Genomic DNA, 18988 nt, shown 5'->3' on the forward strand with positions numbered 1-18988 from the left:
GAATCTAATATATTATACTGATCGATCTATCATTTTAACATTTCAACATACTCCTTCCTAAATCTTTACATCTCTTAGTCTATGATAAGTCTGTGGGCTCATCTAATCCGACAGCTACAAAAACTTACAAGAGTTGTTTTACTAACCATACAGTTGAATACAGTACTATTCATGTCTTTCAGTTAGTAAATAAAATTCTTTCAGTGGATGTTGTTTGTGGATGGCAAGATCTAGTTGGATGAAATGTTTACCGTGAACAGAAATTGGGTTAAAATCTTGGTCGTGTAACATGTGAGAAAATGTGATTTATTGATTTATCAAGGTGCAAGTTATAAATGGATTGGAACCGGAAGAAGAAGAGGACGGACAAGGTTCGCTCACTCCCTTGCTCCTGATTTCTCTACCCGATGCTCAGAGGTTCTTGATTTGTTAGGTTGATGCATCCTGGATAGAGAACGATCTGGCTAATAGGTTCGGTGGAGTCTGAAGGAGGAGAGGGATGGTGAGATTTTTGGCCTTCAAGGCTGTTATAGAAGCTTATCAGTCCTTCATGCCGAATTGGAGAGCCTTTTATGGGCTATGTCTTGCGTGATAGATAGACAAATTTAATCCGTACACTTTCAGACCGATTGCTCGGATCTGATAAGCATGTCTAAATCTCCATCGAATTAGCCATCTTTTTTATCAGAGTTGGAAGCCTTTCGTATCTTTTGGGAAAACTTTTTGGATTTCACTTTCTCCCATATCCCCAGAAGTTCAAATGTCCGAGCGGATAGTCTTGCTAAAGGAGCTCGAGCAAGAAGCAATATTTTTACCCAAATCATTCATACCGAGTCAGTTGAGGACAGTTTTCAGACCAATTCCTTAACGGGCCAAATATGATGTAATAGTTGGGTTGTTGAAAAAAAAAAATAGATTGGAAGAAAAAAGTATGATTCTTGGATGCTCAAATCATAAACAAATACTACCAAAATGAATAATCAAAAATAAAAATTCAAAATTCAAAAATATAGGAAAAAATATTAAATAACACCGGATCAAAATAAAGGAGAGATCTATGGTGTTATCAGTTATTCAATTGAGCAATTTGGTAAAAAGAGAGTAAATAAAATGGTATTTTGAATGAATAAACAGAAAATTCGGAAAGAAGATGAGAATGGGTTTAGAGATCAAAAGAAAGCTCTATTCTAAAATGAAGAAAGAGACGGTTGCTCGGAAATTTTTTTGATCAAGCCAAGAAATGAAAGCATATCAGGTCAAATTAATGCGACTAAAGATGAAAAATATAAGATAAAACAGTGATATAATGTAAATTTCAATGAAACTAATTATTTTTATGTTAGTTTTAACGCAAAATGTAGATCTCGGAAATATGCTTCCTCTGTTTTAATTTGATGCTTCTTTCGTTTCAAAATATAGGTTGTTTTAGAATTTATTTTTGTTTTAAAATATAAGTTGTTCTTAGTTTTCAATGCATGTATTAATCTTATTAGTATAAGAGAGAGAAAATTATATAGTATATTACTGAGGGATATAAGAGAAATTTGAATATACTTTTTTAATATGTGTGCAACCGCTTAAAACAACTTATATTTTGCAACAAAAGCATTAGATGTTTTAGAGATTGTTTTTTTGTTTCAAATTATTAGATATTCTCATATTTTATTCAGCTTTAAAATTATTGAATAATATGTGACGAGTTATATTATTTTGTTTTGAATTGTATTTAATTCATACATTAAATGAAATTTCTGAAGAAAAATAGATTTCTTAATTCTTTTGCTTTTGCTAAAACATCTAATATATTGAAATGCTTAGACAATTAAATAAATAAGAAATTCTTAGGAATTATATATGTTAGAAGTGATGGTGAGAAAAAAATGGTGGTGTTCCATGTAAGTTTCCAATGTCTTTTTTTTAAGAGAAATAGCCCAAAATAGTACAATATTAGTTTTTGTTATCAACCTAGCACACAAAATTTAAAATTTAGAAAATAGCACAAAAAATATGGAATGGTATTATCAAATTAAATTATTTTTGTTTACAATATATGGGGTTTTAAAAAAATAATAACAAGAGAGGACATACCCAGTTTGTTGTCAAATGAGTATATACCTAATAAAATTCCCACAATTTTTTTTTCTTTTTGTTCAGCAATCCATTCTATAAATTCCCTAACATTTCTGCACTCATACCAATATACCACCAATACCGTCTCTTTAATCTCTCTCACCAAATCAATCTTTCTCGCTACTAACTTAACGAGAAGGTGAGGATTTGTATGAGAATTTACTTATGATTTATAGACACCAATTTTTAGCGTGTGTAATACTGTAATCTAGTGATTAGTTATCTAACATGTTGCCTCTTTATTAAACACCTGCATTTCTCTCTGTCTTTAGTTTCTTTTGGTCGTGAAGCCCCAAATTAGAAAGTCAAACTAGTGTTTTCTCCTATCCGCCAGGAGGATCAGAATGTCTTCACATTTGCCATTCATATTTGCAGAAATATATTTTATATAAAATTATTAACATTTAGTGCGTGAAAGCAGGAGAGACAAACACAGCTGAGATGGCCGAACAACAACTAGGAGTGCTAAAGGCACTCGATGTTGCGAAAACGCAACTTTACCATTTCACGGCGATCGTCATCGCCGGTATGGGTTTCTTTACAGACGCATACGATCTCTTCTGTGTCTCCTTGGTGACCAAGCTTCTTGGCCGCCTCTACTACTTCAATCCGTTGTCAGACAAGCCTGGCTCACTTCCCCCTCACGTTGCGGCTGCAGTCAACGGTGTGGCTCTCTGTGGGACCCTTGCTGGTCAACTCTTCTTCGGATGGCTCGGTGACAAGCTCGGAAGGAAGAAAGTTTACGGTATCACTTTGATCATGATGATTGTGTGCTCGGTTGCTTCCGGTCTCTCCTTCGGTGACACAGCCCAAGGTGTAATGACCACTCTTTGCTTCTTCAGGTAAAATTTATCATCATATATTGCATGTTTTGAAGATTAGTGTGGTTTAAATCTAATATATGTTTTCAAAATATAATATATTCTAACGTATACTACGATTTTATTTAGGTTTTGGTTGGGATTCGGTATCGGAGGTGACTACCCTCTTTCTGCAACCATCATGTCTGAATATGCTAACAAGAAGACACGTGGTGCTTTCATCGCTGCCGTGTTCGCCATGCAAGGTATCGGTATCTTAGCCGGAGGTTTCGTGGCACTTGCCGTCTCTTCCATTTTCGACAAGAAGTTTCCTGCACCAACCTATGCAGTCGACAGGGCTCTATCAACACCTCCTCAAGCTGATTACATTTGGAGAATCATCGTCATGTTTGGTGCTTTACCCGCAGCCTTGACTTACTACTGGCGTATGAAGATGCCTGAAACCGCTCGTTACACCGCTTTGGTGGCCAAGAACATCAAACAAGCAACACAAGACATGTCCAAGGTCTTACAAGTTGAGCTCGAGATGGAAGAAAGAGCTGAGGATATCGTTAAAGACCCGAGATTAAACTATGGCTTGTTCTCCAAGGAATTCGCCAAACGTCATGGTCTTCCTCTCCTCGGATGTACATCCACTTGGTTCTTGCTTGACATTGCCTTCTACAGCCAAAACTTGTTCCAAAAGGATATCTTCTCGGCTATCGGATGGATCCCAAAGGCATCAACCATGAACGGAATCCATGAGGTTTTCATGATTGCCAGGGCTCAGACTCTCATCGCTCTCTGCAGTACTGTCCCTGGTTACTGGTTCACGGTTGCGTTTATCGATATCATGGGAAGATTTGCCATCCAGCTGATGGGATTCTTCATGATGACAGTTTTTATGTTTGCCATTGCCTTTCCTTACAACCATTGGATCAAACCGGACAACCGTATTGGATTCGTGGTTATGTATTCCCTCACCTTTTTCTTCGCTAACTTTGGACCAAATGCTACCACTTTCATTGTCCCAGCTGAGATTTTCCCGGCCAGGCTAAGGTCAACATGCCACGGAATATCAGCCGCGACAGGTAAGGCTGGAGCCATCGTGGGAGCTTTCGGGTTCCTTTACGCAGCTCAGCCACAAGACAAGAACAAGACAGACGCAGGATATCCACCAGGCATCGGAGTTAAGAACTCATTGATCATGCTTGGTGTCATTAACTTTGTCGGTATGCTCTTCACCTTCCTTGTCCCTGAGCCCAAGGGTAAGTCCCTTGAAGAGCTCTCCGGTGAGACTGAGGTTGAGAAATGATCACACCTTCATATTTTCAATTATTTTATTGGTTCCGATTAATTAAAATCTTTGTCTACAGTTTACTTTCTTTTTGCGATGCGTGATGTGTTATTTGTAATGGTGCGCCTCTACTTTGTTTTTTTGTGTGACAAAATGTGATCAATCGATACTTGGTGGTCATTGTTATATTGATTTGATTGCTTATTTCTATTACACGCTATTAATTTCCTTATTATGTTCATATTTGGTTTATATACATGTCCACCTCTTGCATGACAATTGACAACTTAACATATAAAACCGTTAAAATCATTGATTTGTACATATAGTTGAAGTCACCTAATAAAGCATTTTTATCTCAAAATAAGTTTTACAATATAACTATTAAAAACACATAATTTAAATTAAATCATATAACACACACTTGTATATATTTGGTCTGAGTTGGATCGATTGGTTTAAAAATGTTTACTATGGATATATGATAGACCCAAGCCTACTAAGACGTGAATTTATATATTAAATTGAATATATCAGCCTATGTTCTTCCGAATATCCTATGTTTTTCGAATATGCTTTATTTTAATAATAATTTTGACTTTTGCTAAATGATAATCAATCTTCATGACCATATGTATCCAGATTGTCATTTCTCAAATGTCAACTATTAGAGTTGAACGATTCGACTACAAAAAGAAATTAAGATGGAGAAACTCGAAACCATTCGATTATTTTGGCATTAAAATAACTTGTAGTTCACATTGCACACAAAACGACAAATATTAAGACCGTTGTAATACTCTATCATCAAATATTTAAGAAAATATGCATTTTAATATTGAAATAGCAATAATCGTAAATCTGTAATCAAACATAAATATATATATATATATATATATATATATATATATATATAATTGGTCAATGGTCACAAGTAAATGCCTTTCTGTAAAAAGAAAAGATAATGTCATGTATGTATGAAACAAACTACAAACTGAAAATCGTGTCTAAATTACTTAAATGGGATGCACATCTTTAATCATGTTCTTATTTTTCCTTATCATTCTGTCTCCAGATAACAACTAAGACGGATCTGACTTCTAAGTGTAATTCCTAATGTCAGGCAACACAATTAAACTTTTGCAAGATTCTTCATTAAATTTACATACTAAGTTATATATGAAGATTTTTTTTTTTATCTAGAGTTCTAATTAAGTCAAAATCTTTTAGTTGCTGCTAAAATATGTTACACATACTAGGGATGTGGTGAAGTAATTTAGATACACATTCGTAATTCAGTGTATATATATATATATATATATATTTATGTAAGAGTATTTGAGAAACTAGACATGTTTAGTGATACAGTTTTGTAACATATATACATTTTTAAAAATTTATTTTTTATATAAACCATCTAAAAATCTATTAGATGTATGGCCAGTTCAATAAAACTCAAAAATATCGTTGGCCTTGTTCAGTATTTTAAATATTGGTCCTATTTCTATGAAAATATTGTGGACAAAAAAATGTTAATTTGAACTGTAAATATGTATAGCTTTTCTTATTTTGCTGTTGACTCTGTGCAGAAATATCTCTTTTGCACCTCCTCGAATATGGCCCTAAATCCTAACTAGATGTAAGAAATATAATATAAACCAATAAAATTATTAAAGTTTTTTCTAAGGAACTATACCTTCGTCAAGTTACTATCCTTTCTATTTTTAGATCATCGAAATATTAAAAATTTCCATTCTGTAAATCGATGTAAAAAGTTGATGAAACCGGAATACAAGTACTTAAACTATATTATTTGATACAAATTATTGATATTGTATAATAATCCAGAAATTAATTTTGTTGATGCGTGTCATGATTTTTGGTTAAAATATGTAAACGGCATGTGTTACGGTACTACTGGTATATAACAGGTCCGATTTTATATAATTAAAACACAAGCTTCTGTTTTGCGGCTAACCAAGATATTAAATATAGACTAAAACCCAAATGGATCACTTGCAAATTAACTAATCAAGAAGAAGCAGGCGATCACGTTACCTGCATCTGTTTCTCTTTTTAGTAAACGCTTTCTCTTCTTCTTTCCTATAAATTGCCATCATAATTGTTCATTTCTAATAACCACATATCTTCTCTCTCGATCTCATTATATCTCCTAACTCTCCATAGAAGCTCTTAATCTCCTTCACATCTGATTAAGGTGAATAAGGTGAATATTACTTGCATCCATCGAATTTGTTTTATATATACGTTATCTATATTACCAAAATAGCTTTTACATATTAGTAAAAAGCCCAGTATTACTCATTTAGTAACTATATCACCAAAATAGTTTTTTTTCTCACTATTTTGTCTTTGACATAATTTTGGCCATACAGAAGTCAAATATTAATCACGAGAACGTACCAAAATATTTAAAAAACTTACAAATATTATTTTTTCATACAAAGAAGAACGTACCATAATCTTTAAAAATCTTACAAATGATTTTTTATATTTTCCATACAAAGGAGACGTATCTTTACAACTTACAAATGACTTTTTATTGGTCATAGAGCTCAAGGCAATGGCTGAACAACAACTAGGAGTGCTAAAGGCACTCGACGTTGCAAAGACACAACTATACCATTTCACGGCGATCGTCATCGCCGGTATGGGTTTCTTTACAGACGCATACGATCTCTTCTGCGTCTCCTTGGTGACCAAGCTCCTTGGCCGCCTCTACTACTTCAATCCATTGTCAGACAAGCCTGGCTCACTTCCTCCTCATGTTGCGGCCGCCGTCAACGGTGTGGCTCTCTGCGGGACCCTTATGGGCCAGCTCTTCTTCGGATGGCTCGGTGACAAGCTCGGACGAAAGAAAGTTTACGGTATCACTTTGATCATGATGATCGTGTGCTCTGTAGCTTCCGGTCTATCCTTCGGTAACAAAGCCAAGGGTGTCATGACCACTCTTTGCTTCTTCAGGTACAATTATCATCATATATTTAATGTTTTGAGGATACATCTTTTTAAAAATATATATAATATATACTAACATAGAAAGCGATTTTTGTACAGATTTTGGTTGGGATTTGGTATTGGAGGTGACTACCCTCTTTCTGCCACCATCATGTCTGAATATGCTAACAAGAAGACCCGTGGTGCTTTCATCGCTGCCGTGTTCGCCATGCAAGGTATCGGTATCTTGGCCGGAGGTTTTGTGGCACTTGCTGTCTCTTCCATATTCGACAAGCAGTTCCCATCTCCGACATATGCGGAAGACAGGGTTCTCTCAACACCTCCTCAAGCTGATTACATTTGGAGAATCATCGTCATGTTTGGTGCCTTACCCGCAGGCTTGACCTACTACTGGCGTATGAAGATGCCAGAAACCGCTAGGTACACCGCTTTGGTGGCCAAGAACATCAAACAAGCCACACAAGACATGTCCAAGGTCTTACAAGTTGAGCTTGAAATGGAGGAAAGAGCTGAGGATATTGTTAAAGACCCTAGATTAAACTATGGCTTGTTCTCCAAGGAATTCCTTAAGCGTCATGGTCTTCCCCTTCTCGGATGTACCTCCACTTGGTTCTTGCTTGACATTGCCTTCTACAGCCAAAACTTGTTCCAAAAGGATATCTTCTCGGCTATCGGATGGATCCCAAAAGCATCAACCATGAACGCCATCCATGAGGTTTTCAAGATTGCTAGGGCTCAGACTCTCATCGCCCTCTGCAGTACTGTTCCTGGTTACTGGTTCACCGTCGCGTTTATTGATATCATGGGAAGATTTGCCATCCAGCTAATGGGCTTCTTCATGATGACTGTCTTCATGTTTGCCATTGCCTTCCCTTACAATCATTGGATCAAACCAGACAACCGTATCGGATTCGTGGTTATGTACTCTCTCACTTTCTTCTTTGCCAATTTCGGACCAAATGCAACCACTTTCATTGTCCCCGCTGAGATCTTCCCGGCTAGGTTAAGGTCCACATGCCACGGAATATCAGCCGCAACAGGTAAGGCTGGAGCAATCGTTGGAGCCTTTGGGTTCCTTTACGCGGCTCAGCCACAGGACAAGACCAAGACGGACGCGGGATACCCACCGGGCATTGGAGTCAAGAACTCATTGATCATGCTTGGTGTCATTAACTTCATCGGTATGCTCTTCACCTTCCTTGTTCCTGAGCCCAAGGGCAAGTCCCTAGAAGAACTCTCTGGTGAGACTGAGGCTGAGAAATGATCACGATGTAACTAGTCAATGATTTCTGACGATTATCCTACTATATTTCTGTTTTGTTAATTTTATTATTTGGAGTGCGATGTTTTGTTTTGTTTTCTTTTCATTGTTTGCTGACGTTGAAGTTATGTTGTTATAATTAAGAAATATATATGTTCCGCAAATATCTATGAGTTTACTTATTTCTTTTTTTGATCTTTCGAAATTGACTCCTTGCTCTTGAAAAAGAGCCTCATCTCTCCAAAGTAAAGGCCTTATTTCATCTTTGATTACTGGATCTTTTTGAACCTTCTTCTTATTTTTCAATCGGCCTGAATCTTTTAATTATTGACTCCTTGCTCTTGAAATAGAGCCTCATCTTGTACTGAATTATTCTAAACTCAATAATTATCGTATATTCATATACAGGATGAAAAAAACTTCACCCAAGATAAAAGATTAATTTCTGTATTGCAGATATAATTGCTGTAAGTAGGTCTGGACATTCGATTTTCGATTTGGTTCAGTTTTTTGTTTTTTTTTGTTTTTTGGTTTAGAATTTATTAGATTTTAGAGAAAGGGTACAAAAAATCCATATTTTATTTTGATATGGAACTATGTTTGGGTTTAGAAAACAAAAATATTTCTTATTTGAAAATAATCAATAATAATTTACAAACATAGTATAATCAATTATATATTTTTAACAAAAAAATAATCAAATATATTTTTTCTACTATAATATGTAACAAATTTCTGTTTATTAGTTCAGCTGCACAAAACTTGAATTCCGTTCGAATTTAGTTTCGTCTTTTTGTAAAAAAAAACAAAGAAAAAAAATCTACCACTAGAATATTTAATACCATCGATTTTGGATTAATGGATGCCACCGCCAATGAAACTCGATTATTTATTTTTAAACAATCAAGAAAAGGATTATTCTCTATTATAACCTTTTCCCGCAGATTAACATTTCCTTTCCAAGAAAAAGGAAAGACAAGTTAGTTTCTTATATATTTTTTTGACGTTACAAGTTGTTGCAATTTATTCAGATTACAATTCACCTGTATCGTTTTAAACCTTAGTGCCGAAGATCACAAGAACTGATCGTTCTATTGCAGTCAGAGATTGAGATGTTTCAGAAAAAAACAGAACCAAAATTTGGCTGCTTCGATAACAAGTTTGCTGATTTGATTCGTTCTTCAAGATGGTGGAAAGCTGCTAAGTGGTAAGAATCTTTGTTCCGTTCCCTTACACAATAAAAAGTTTCGTTTCTTGTTCAACAATTTAAAAATCTGTCTCTTATTTGCAGCAAACTCCATATCAAGGCTCTGTTGCGTTCTATCGAAGTACATAAAAGGCGAAAAGAGTGTATAATTAGACATACACAATCTGATATTGATGAGCTTCTTCTCAGCAGTCGCTTTCAAGAAACAATTCATAAGGTATCTTGAGATTATCTATTTCACCATGTATATATATATATATATATATATATATATATATCCTCGCTTAGTTGATCCAAATATTGATCACTGCTAATTAATTTTTTTTTTTCGGTTTAGGTGAAGCATATCTTCGAAGACAAGACAAGGTTAGCCGCCTATGCTCAGGTCGACTACTTCTGCTCATTCATCTTGCAGAATTTTTCTCAGTTAAAACGTCAAAGGTAAGCTGTTCTTGTTAACTTGTGATACACGGTAAAATTTTGAATATCTAAAAGCGTTTCCAAACCCTAATTTCCTTCTGTTTTCTCTATTTCTCTCTCCAGCGATGTTCATCTCTTACCGGAAGAAACTAAAGTAGCAATGGCCGGACTTATATTTGCTGCATCAAGAATCGGGGAGCTTAAGGAGCTTCAATACATAAGGAGCTTGTTCTTCGAGAGATTTGGACCAGAGTTTGACAAGGATTCTGCATATTTGCGTCCAGGGAACTTTGTTACTACGGAGATAATCCAGATTTTCTCCACGATGATGCCACAAGATGCGATTAGTCCAAAGATTGGAATGGAAACTTCCCAAAAGTACCAACCAAACATCACTACTACTGTGGAATCAATAACTGAAGATTCAGATTCAAGTAATAATCTTGGCTTTCGCTATTCTGATGCCGTCAAGATAGAGATACTCACAACAGGAGTTAGCAGAGCCAACGCGATGAAGGAGTTTCTGCATCTAAATCGTGTAGAGTCCCAAGTGAGAGATCGATCATTGTTCATGAGATGAGAGTATGATTGAGATTGTTCTTTGGTTTAGAGGGTTTTTATTAGAGTACCGATTCGGTTTGATTGTAATTTTAACATTGGTTTAATTCGTGTAAACCAGATTCCTCTCACAAATAAGGGGAATTATGTAATTTTTTTTCATTCAATAAAGTCACAGAATATTTTATTGAACGTTTCTCTCTCTCTCTATCAAACTTTCTTCCAATATAGTTTTTCATCCAAACCCAGAGAACCGACCTTTCAAATAGTTGAGGCATAGCTTTATTTTTTGCGTGGAGATGTGACTCAGATCACAAAGCATTTGATCAGAAGGAATTAGCACACAAATTAGAGAAAATAGACAAAGGTTTAAGCATATTAGGAGTATTTGTGGAAAGAGTTATGAAATTGAAGTCAATGAGCCCGTCTAGCAAGACCCCTTACTTAGTTCATGCTAAATTATGTAACAGTTTTGGGTTCTTACATACATCGAATCTGAAGATCTTTGACAAAAAAAAAAAAAAAGTTCTGAAACTATGGGTAAATCTGTTATGACTTTTATCCAGAAAAATAGGAGTGTTTAATTTTCTAAAAACCGAATCGAACCGAAATAAAACATTATGGTTTGGGTTTTGGTTAAACTATATACAGTGAATAGATGTAATTTTTCGAAGATTGTAGGAATATAATTTAGTTCTATATAATATATAGCATTTAGTTAAGTTATAACATTAATCTTTTCATATATAATCCAAAAATCTAAACAAGAATGATATAATTGAGGACCCCTAGTAAAATCCATTGAGACTTGATTTTTTTTTTTATAAAATTGGAATTCGGTTCGAATTTAGTTTAATATTTAATTTGGTTTAATTTTGTATTAATGAATTTTTGTTCTATTCGATTTCCACCGCTCTTTGGAAACTCAGACTAATATTTTTAAACTATCTTAAAAGGAATATTCTCTCAGTTACAATCTTTTTTACTATCGGATATAGTCAAGAGATCTTTCCGAAGATATATTTTAAACTATAATGATTTTAATTTTAAAAATTTGTTAGATTAATAGATTTATTCACAAAACAAAACCACTAAATTCTGGCATTATTCTCCTAATTTTCCACACGTACGATAATTCTATTCCTTTTCCAAATAGAATATGCTATTGTGCCCTCATCTATCTCTATATATATAAAGCTATATAAACCCTAACGATCATTCCTCAAGAGTCTTTCTGCTAAAGAGAAAACGAGTCTTTCAGATTCTAATCCCTTGCTGGTAATCACTTCATTCCTTCTAAATAAACTCATACATATGTTTGTTTGCAGCTACTATCAGATGTGTTTTTTTTTTTGTTTTTATTCATTAAAACTATCATCAGATGTTTCAAAACGGAAACTAGTTTGTTATAATGAACCATGAATGTTGCATGAGAGAAACCAAGCCATGATCTTTCTGTGTTTAAAATCTCTTTTATCGCAATATTTTCAGTTTAATAAGTCTCGAATTCCTAAGTTTTGGAGTAGTTTGTTGATAGTCAGATTTTTATTTTCCTAATCCAACTAGAATCTTGTTTCCTTTTTTTTTTTGGTACAAGAACTTTCTCTATATATACTGTAACAATTCTTTCACTTGTTTGGTTTTTCAGAGTTAAAGAGAAAAACAAATCGACATGGCTAACGAAGAACAAGGCAGCATCTTGAAAGCTCTCGACGTTGCAAAGACTCAATGGTACCACATCACAGCGATTGTAATCTCCGGTATGGGTTTCTTCACAGACTCATACGATCTCTTCGTGATATCTCTCGTCACCAAGCTCCTTGGCCGGATCTACTATCACAATCCTGGCTCCTCCAATCCCGGAAGCCTCCCTGACGGCATCTCAGCCGCCGTGAGCGGTGTAGCCTTTGCCGGAACGTTTCTTGGACAGATCTTCTTCGGGTTTCTCGGTGACAAGCTTGGCCGTAAGAGAGTCTACGGCTTGACCCTCTTGATCATGACCTTATGCTCCATCTGCTCTGGTCTCACCTTTGGAACCGAGCCAAAAACCGTCATGATCACTCTCTGCTTCTTCAGGTTCTGGCTAGGGTTTGGCATAGGCGGTGACTATCCACTTTCGGCTACGATCATGTCCGAGTACGCTAACAAACGTACACGTGGTGCGTTTATAGCAGCTGTTTTCGCTATGCAAGGGTTTGGGATCTTAGCCGCTGGTGCTGTTTCGTTGCTTGTCTCGTATATTTTCGAGCTCAAGTTTCCTTCTAAACCCTACATGCTCGACCCGGCCGGCTCCACCGTTCCTCAAGCAGATTACGTGTGGAGGATCATACTTATGTTGGGAGCTTTACCAGCTCTCTTGACTTACTACTGGCGTGTGAAGATGCCTGAAACCGCTCGTTACACTGCTCTAATCGCCAAGAACGCTGAACAAGCAGCTTCTGATATGTCTAAGGTTCTCAACGTAGACATTGAAGCCTCTTCAGCAAAGCATGACCAAGCTAGGGTTTCTTCAGACGAGTTTGGCTTGTTTTCCAAGAAATTCCTCAGCCGTCACGGAAAACACTTACTCGGAACAACCACCACGTGGTTCCTCCTTGACATCGCTTTCTACAGCCAAAACTTGTTCCAGAAGGATATCTTCACCACCATTGGTTGGTTACCTTCGCCGAAAACCATGAACGCAATCCAAGAGCTCTTCTTGATCGCTAGGGCACAATCTTTAATCGCTCTTTGTGGTACGGTTCCTGGTTACTGGTTCACCGTTGCTTTAATCGACAGGATCGGACGGTTCAAGATTCAGGTCATTGGATTCTTTTTCATGACGGCTTGTTTGGTCGGTTTAGCTATACCGTACCACCATTGGACCTTGCCGGAGAACCGAATTGGTTTCATTGTTCTCTACTCTTTAACATTTTTCTTTTGCAATTTTGGACCTAACGCGACTACTTTCATTGTCCCGGCTGAGATTTTTCCGGCGAGACTTAGGTCGACTTGTCACGGTATCTCGGCGGCTTCTGGTAAAGCCGGTGCGATTGTTGGTTCTTTCGGTTTTGCTGCTTTGGTTAAGGCTGTGGGGATGAGGAAGACGTTACTGATCATGGCAGCTATCAGTTTTGCTGGTTTGCTTCTCACGTTTCTTGTTCCGGAGCCTAAGGGAAAATCGCTTGAGGAGCTTTCCGGTGAAGCTGAACCGGAGAAAATTCAGGAGAAGATTGTAGTTTAGATTTTTTCTGGCTTTTTCTTTTCCTTCTGAACTATCGCGTTTTGTTAGGATATTTTTTTTATCACATCTTTTTTGTTAGAGTTTAATGTTACTTTTCCGAACTATCCTACTTTTATGACGTTTTCCTTAATTAGTTTAATATAATTCTATTAAAATAATTATTAGAAATTGATATTTTAATTTTTCCTTTTGTTAATGCAAAACAACAAACAGTTTATTAAATTACTCTAAGCCCTCCTGCTTTTTTATCATCCGTTTTCTCGACATTGAGAAGAAGGAAAAAAAACTGTTATAAAAAAAAAAAAAATACTTATTAGAAACTGATCTATTTTAAGGGGTTTTTTTATCCTAAAAAAACCAACAAACAGAAATATGGGAAGAAAAAAAAAACATTAAACAAAGTTTTTTCTTTTTGTAACTCTGTTTATGATTGATTTTTTTTTTTTTTTTTTGTTCGAAAGTTTATGGTTGATCATGAAACAATAAACAGAGTTGCAAAGATATATTAATATGAGTTCTCTTTCCAATTAAACATCTTTTGTTGAGCTTGTAATTCTATCAGAAGAAGAGTCTTGAATATCTTGCAAATTCTTCCCTTCACACCTTAACGAACAAGATTGGTTTTGTGGTTCTCGTACCGAGTAAAAGCTCGTGCTCCTGTTCTGTCTTTTAACCGCAGCCGAAGAAGAAGAAGAAGAAGACTCGGCTTTCGATCTCTTGGAACCGTTCTGATGAACACCTAATGGAACCAGTTGATCATTACAGCGGCCAGTTTGGCAAATATCGTTTTCTTTCCCGTTCTCTGTACCAAAAACTTCAGAGCTATCCACCACAATCTCGTCAGGTGCAACCCCGACCACTCTCTGAGCTTCCCGCGTTCTCAATATCGCCTTAGCAAGAAGTTCCCGAGCTGTGTCTAAGTCTACAATGGGTTTAGCATAGTTACTACCTAGCTCAACACCTGAGGCTCTAAGCACATACACAGGAGCATCCCACGGATGATGAATCCATTCCTTTGGTAGCCTCGCTAGCTCAGGGATCCACTGTCTCACGTAATCTCCTTCCGGGTCATATTTGGCTCCCTGTAACTGAAATCAAGAAATCAAGAACTCTGAAACTTTAAGCTACTAGTATCGAATAAGAGTGAGTTACCTCGAATCAAGAACTTGAAACAGTAAGCTTTAGGTTTGTCGAAACTAGTATCGAATAAGAAAGTGTTACCTCGGGATTATCTAACCGGTCGAGCTCGTGGCCATCAGGCAAGCTACCGGAGATATACTGCCAACCAAGAATGTCACATTCCAAATCTGCATCCATCAAAGTGTCCCAGAAATACTTCATACCCCATTTCCATGGAAGAAGAAGAAACTTCACCGCGAAGCTCGAAACAATCACTCTTATTCGGTTATGTATCCATCCTGTAGCCCAAAGCTCTCTCATTCCTGCATCAACCAACGGATAACCTGTCCTTCCTTGTCTCCACGCCTTGAACTTGTCGACATCAGAGTCCCAAGGGAAGAAACGAAGATGGCTTAATAAAGAACGCTCGTGAGTGAACGGGAAGTTGAAACAGATGTAGCGTGAGTATTCTCTTAGCCCTAGTGATCTTAGATAAAGCTTTGCGCTTTCTTCTCCGGTGAGATTTTTGTCTCTTGCCCAAACGATTTGTTTCATCCGAACGCATTGGAAAACACGTCTCACGCTTATTTCCCCCGAGTGAAGATACGGAGAAAGCAGAGAGGTTGTGTTTCCTGCAACTTTCTTGTTGTTTTTGGAGTAATCTATGAGATGCTTCTCGATGAACTCGCTTAGTATCCTATCAGCATTGCTCCAACCAGGTGACCAAGCCTTGGTTAACAACGCGTTGCTTGGTTTCTCTGCTTCGTTTTCTAACCCGAGCTCATCGATTGAACATGTCCCCACCATTAAAGTCGCTGTTACTGACAAAAGAAAACTTTCAAGAACTTGTCTCACAAACTCTAAAATGTTTTAAGAAACCACCAATGTTATTACCTGAAGTTGTTGGAATCAGTCGCCAAGGAGGAGGAAGTGAAACAGATTCAATAGACAAGTCTAAACATTTCTTCCAGTAGACACTAAAGCTTGTAAAAGGCTGGCCTTTCTCGCTGTAAATCTCCCATGGCTCGTACAACAAATCTCCATTATAGCTTTGCACAGTAATCCCAATCTCCACAAGTTTCTCCTTAACGGTATGGTCTCGAACAAGCGAAACTGGATCTATTTAGAGACAAAATTCAAGATTCAAGAGCTTCATAAAACTCTATCAAAACACTGAACTTTCTATGCATCTTACCGTAAAGATGATTGAAGACGAGTTTCGTAGCACCTGTGGCTCGTAAACAATCCAAGATTGCGGAAACGGTGCTATGGGTTTTGATGAGAGTGAGCTCAGCTCCAAGTGCTTTCAAGGATTGTCTTAAATGAGTAAGTGACTGTTTAAGCCACCATCTTGAAGCCCTTCCTGGTAAAAACTGTCCTTCTTCTTCAGGACACCATATGAACACAGGCAATATAGATCCCTCATGTGCAGCAATGGCTAATGCTGGGTTATCTTCAATTCTTAAGTCTCTCCTAAACCAAACTATAGTCTTTCTGCTCATATCCATTGTTGTATCAGAGACATAATCAGACATCAAGATGATCTTTTCGAAATCAAGGTTCCACTTGCAGCTTCAAGTTTCTGTTTCTTTTTGAAATCCATGAAATTAGACCTCAAGCTCCTCTAAGGGTTAAAAAGTTGCAATCTTTAAGCCGTAAATTGATTCAATCCCTAAGCCAAGAACCGATAAGAGACCATCAAATGGAGAAAAATCAGAGGACTACTCAAAGGTTTACTAAACTATTGTCTAAACGAACACACATGATTTTAAATAAGGCAAAATTGAAAATTTTACCACTGAAGATTGGGTGAAAAATGAGAGACTTGGAACAAAGATCTACGAGGAGCTTCGAATTAAGGACAGTGCACGATAATATTATTCACTCTCTCTTCTTCTTTTTTTCTGCGTATGCAAGTTGAAGATTGAGAATTGAGATCTAATTGAAGACAAAGTGTACCCACTTGAATATATATACACAATTATGTACATGGATGAGGCATATACACATCCAGATACAGGTAAACAAAGAGACACTACAATAATTCACACATTCAGAACAACATTATTTAATACCCAACAAATAAAATAAATTATCCTTTTCTATTGGATTTTATGTTTCATTTTTTTTAATTGGCATCTTATCTTTTTTTTTGTCGTCCAAATACTTCATTCCATCACAAAATTTACACTCGGATCATGCACATCTAACTTCCTTAGCTAATTGATCAGTTTCAGCATTGACAAGTCTATCAATTTTTTTTTTTTTTTAAAAAAGAAAAATCTCAAGCTTTTGAAATGCTTACAATATTTTAAAGATATACACCTATCGGAAAGTGCCTCCATGCTTGCGATTATTCCAAACTCTGTTGTTGTTGTTGCAGGGATCCATACATGGCTTTTAAATCTCCACAAAATGTAACTCTGCATATCCAAGTCATCTAATACTGATAACTGCCATGATCATAAGGCTTCAGCCTCAGCTTCCAATGATGATTAAGTAGGAGGAACAACTCATAATCTCACTATCTTTCTACTAATTCTATTACAAAGGACCCAAGCAACTCCAGCCATATGGTTTGGTGATAAACATGAAGCATCAACAAAACAGCAGAGGCTATTCACCTGATTCAAAGCATCTTGCATTGTGTGTGACGCACGTCTATGACTTGGTCTCCACTCACTAAGAAAATTATGCGGTTAGACTATGTGCTCATGTGACGTTGTTGCTTCCTCCCATAATCTCCAGTCTAGCAAGCCTTGTTAATCACATCTGGCAATGGCCACCGCTTGGTGTTAAAGACCATCTCATTTCTCTGTTTCCCGATTCTCCACCTTAATATATAGAACAAAGAACGTTCTTCAGTGGAAGACTTATTTATCTCCATAAATGAGCTATAATTTCCACAGAGATTGCGAGAAAGAAGATCCTGAGTTGGGATACAGTTGATATATTCATAATTTTACTCGTTTAACATGCACTATAAGCATTGTTTAGTGTCTCATGCATGCATTACAGATAGGTTCCTTAATGTTTTATTTTTGTTTTAGCTTAAATAAGAAGTTGCATTAGGTCCAAGTGTATCTTGCATATTTGGAGTGTTATTAGGTGCTTATGAAGGCTAAAAGGAGACATGGAGACAATGGGGATGGAAAGCAGTGCATGACAAGCAAAGGAGATCGTGAAACTGATCAAGAAAACGTGGAGGTATCATGTTCACATCGGACAACACATCAGACCATTTTAGTTTGATATGAATGCAACGGCATCTCAAAGATCAAGATATACGGATGGCTTAAACTTCGACTCAGCTTCCGAGCTCTTACGAATAGTTGATGACAACTGAGTCAGTGTTCCAATGTAAATGGTCTCGAGTCATTCTAACAAGTGTTCGGGAGATACATTGATTCTAGCAAGCGCCTATCCACCTAGCACCAAGCTGCGAAGATGCGAGATTTCACAAGCTTCTACACCGGTCCAGTGCCTTCCGATGCCAGATATCAACTCTCAAGGCTCCCCAGATTACATCCCTACACTGGACTGTGTCAGGCCAGTGCAAACAGGTCGATATTCATCATCAAAACGCCGATCATATCTTGACCAAGATACCAAGCACACCGGCCAAATCTTGATCGATATGGACTCTTCCTCCAGCTCTTCATTCCACACCTGTCTAGATATCGACCATATCTTGTCCGACGTGAATAGGGCGGCAACCTCTTTTGACAGCTTATTGGGTCAAAATTCAGTTTGTTCCGGGTTGACCCAAACCAAAAACACCTAGTATATAAGCTTCTTTACCCTAATTTCATCTCTTATTTCTTTTTCTCCTAAGAAATCTTTCTCCTTTGGAGAGATTGAGAATCTTCTAGTTTTATGCAAGTTTAAGTTCTGTTTCATCTTATCTTTCTCTTCTTATCTCTTTAATCATGCTTAATATCTCATCATCTTGTAAAGGATTAAGAGTGTCAAATATGATTAGTGAGTAGTTTCC

General features: G+C 36.8%; 5 protein-coding genes across 7 annotated transcripts; 4 read left to right on the top strand and 1 right to left on the bottom strand.

Annotated features, from left to right (window-relative positions):
• The first annotated feature begins 2571 nt into the window (after window positions 1–2571).
• Window positions 2572–4245, top strand: LOC18020546 (probable inorganic phosphate transporter 1-3). Its single transcript, XM_024157509.1, has 2 exons — window positions 2572–2972; window positions 3081–4245. Exons 1-2 carry the CDS (start codon window positions 2572–2574, stop codon window positions 4243–4245), a joined length of 1566 nt encoding a protein of 521 aa, XP_024013277.1.
• A 2119-nt stretch (window positions 4246–6364) lies between these two features.
• LOC18020547 (probable inorganic phosphate transporter 1-3) lies at window positions 6365–8610 on the top strand. The gene is made up of 3 exons (XM_006403192.2): window positions 6365–6454; window positions 6801–7212; window positions 7306–8610. The coding sequence occupies exons 2-3, from the start codon at window positions 6812–6814 to the stop codon at window positions 8468–8470; spliced, it is 1566 nt and encodes a 521-aa protein (XP_006403255.1). The 5' UTR covers window positions 6365–6454; window positions 6801–6811; the 3' UTR covers window positions 8471–8610.
• Window positions 8611–9579: 969 nt separating this feature from the next.
• On the top strand, window positions 9580–10674 carry LOC18020548. Its single transcript, XM_006403193.2, has 4 exons — window positions 9580–9674; window positions 9759–9891; window positions 10012–10115; window positions 10218–10674. The coding sequence occupies exons 1-4, from the start codon at window positions 9580–9582 to the stop codon at window positions 10672–10674; spliced, it is 789 nt and encodes a 262-aa protein (XP_006403256.2).
• A 1650-nt stretch (window positions 10675–12324) lies between these two features.
• Window positions 12325–13875, top strand: LOC18020572 (probable inorganic phosphate transporter 1-6). 2 transcript variants are annotated; one of them, XM_024157572.1, is made up of 4 exons: window positions 13142–13206; window positions 13284–13399; window positions 13496–13713; window positions 13807–13875. In XM_024157572.1, exons 1-4 carry the CDS (start codon window positions 13142–13144, stop codon window positions 13873–13875), a joined length of 468 nt encoding a protein of 155 aa, XP_024013340.1. The 2 variants fall into 2 exon arrangements, with proteins under 2 accessions (XP_024013339.1, XP_024013340.1); XM_024157571.1 differs by having other exon boundaries at window positions 12325–13875.
• Window positions 13876–14350: 475 nt separating this feature from the next.
• Window positions 14351–16921, bottom strand: LOC18020573 (cryptochrome-1). Of its 2 annotated transcripts, none has more exons than XM_006403195.2 (5): window positions 16791–16921; window positions 16190–16666; window positions 15889–16113; window positions 15097–15809; window positions 14351–14963 (listed from the first exon to the last, which is right to left on the bottom strand). In XM_006403195.2, exons 2-5 carry the CDS (start codon window positions 16527–16529, stop codon window positions 14403–14405), a joined length of 1839 nt encoding a protein of 612 aa, XP_006403258.1. In that variant the 5' UTR covers window positions 16530–16666; window positions 16791–16921; the 3' UTR covers window positions 14351–14402. The 2 variants fall into 2 exon arrangements, with proteins under 2 accessions (XP_006403258.1, XP_024013338.1); XM_024157570.1 differs by having other exon boundaries at window positions 15097–15815.
• Between the last annotated feature and the right edge of the window lie 2067 nt (window positions 16922–18988).

Source organism: Eutrema salsugineum, unplaced genomic scaffold (genome assembly GCF_000478725.1).
Source record: "Eutrema salsugineum unplaced genomic scaffold, Eutsalg1_0 scaffold_17, whole genome shotgun sequence".
NCBI lineage: Eukaryota > Viridiplantae > Streptophyta > Magnoliopsida > Brassicales > Brassicaceae > Eutrema > Eutrema salsugineum.

Excerpts from the sequence above, each read along its gene's own strand:
- LOC18020546 (XM_024157509.1), top strand. The coding sequence starts at position 2,572 with ATGGCCGAACAACAACTAGGAGTGCTAAAGGCACTCGATGTTGCGAAA. Across the intron at positions 2,973-3,080 it reads ACCACTCTTTGCTTCTTCAG|GTTTTGGTTGGGATTCGGTA; the intron begins GTAAAATTTATC and ends GATTTTATTTAG.
- LOC18020547 (XM_006403192.2), top strand. The coding sequence starts at position 6,812 with ATGGCTGAACAACAACTAGGAGTGCTAAAGGCACTCGACGTTGCAAAG. Across the intron at positions 7,213-7,305 it reads ACCACTCTTTGCTTCTTCAG|ATTTTGGTTGGGATTTGGTA; the intron begins GTACAATTATCA and ends ATTTTTGTACAG.
- LOC18020548 (XM_006403193.2), top strand. The coding sequence starts at position 9,580 with ATGTTTCAGAAAAAAACAGAACCAAAATTTGGCTGCTTCGATAACAAG. Across the intron at positions 9,892-10,011 it reads TTCAAGAAACAATTCATAAG|GTGAAGCATATCTTCGAAGA; the intron begins GTATCTTGAGAT and ends TTTTCGGTTTAG. Across the intron at positions 10,116-10,217 it reads TCTCAGTTAAAACGTCAAAG|CGATGTTCATCTCTTACCGG; the intron begins GTAAGCTGTTCT and ends TTCTCTCTCCAG.
- LOC18020572 (XM_024157571.1), top strand. The coding sequence starts at position 12,325 with ATGGCTAACGAAGAACAAGGCAGCATCTTGAAAGCTCTCGACGTTGCA.
- LOC18020573 (XM_024157570.1), bottom strand. The coding sequence starts at position 16,529 with ATGTCTGATTATGTCTCTGATACAACAATGGATATGAGCAGAAAGACT. Across the intron at positions 16,114-16,189 it reads CGTCTTCAATCATCTTTACG|ATCCAGTTTCGCTTGTTCGA; the intron begins GTAAGATGCATA and ends GTCTCTAAATAG. Across the intron at positions 14,964-15,096 it reads ACCGGTTAGATAATCCCGAG|TTACAGGGAGCCAAATATGA; the intron begins GTAACACTTTCT and ends TCTTGATTTCAG.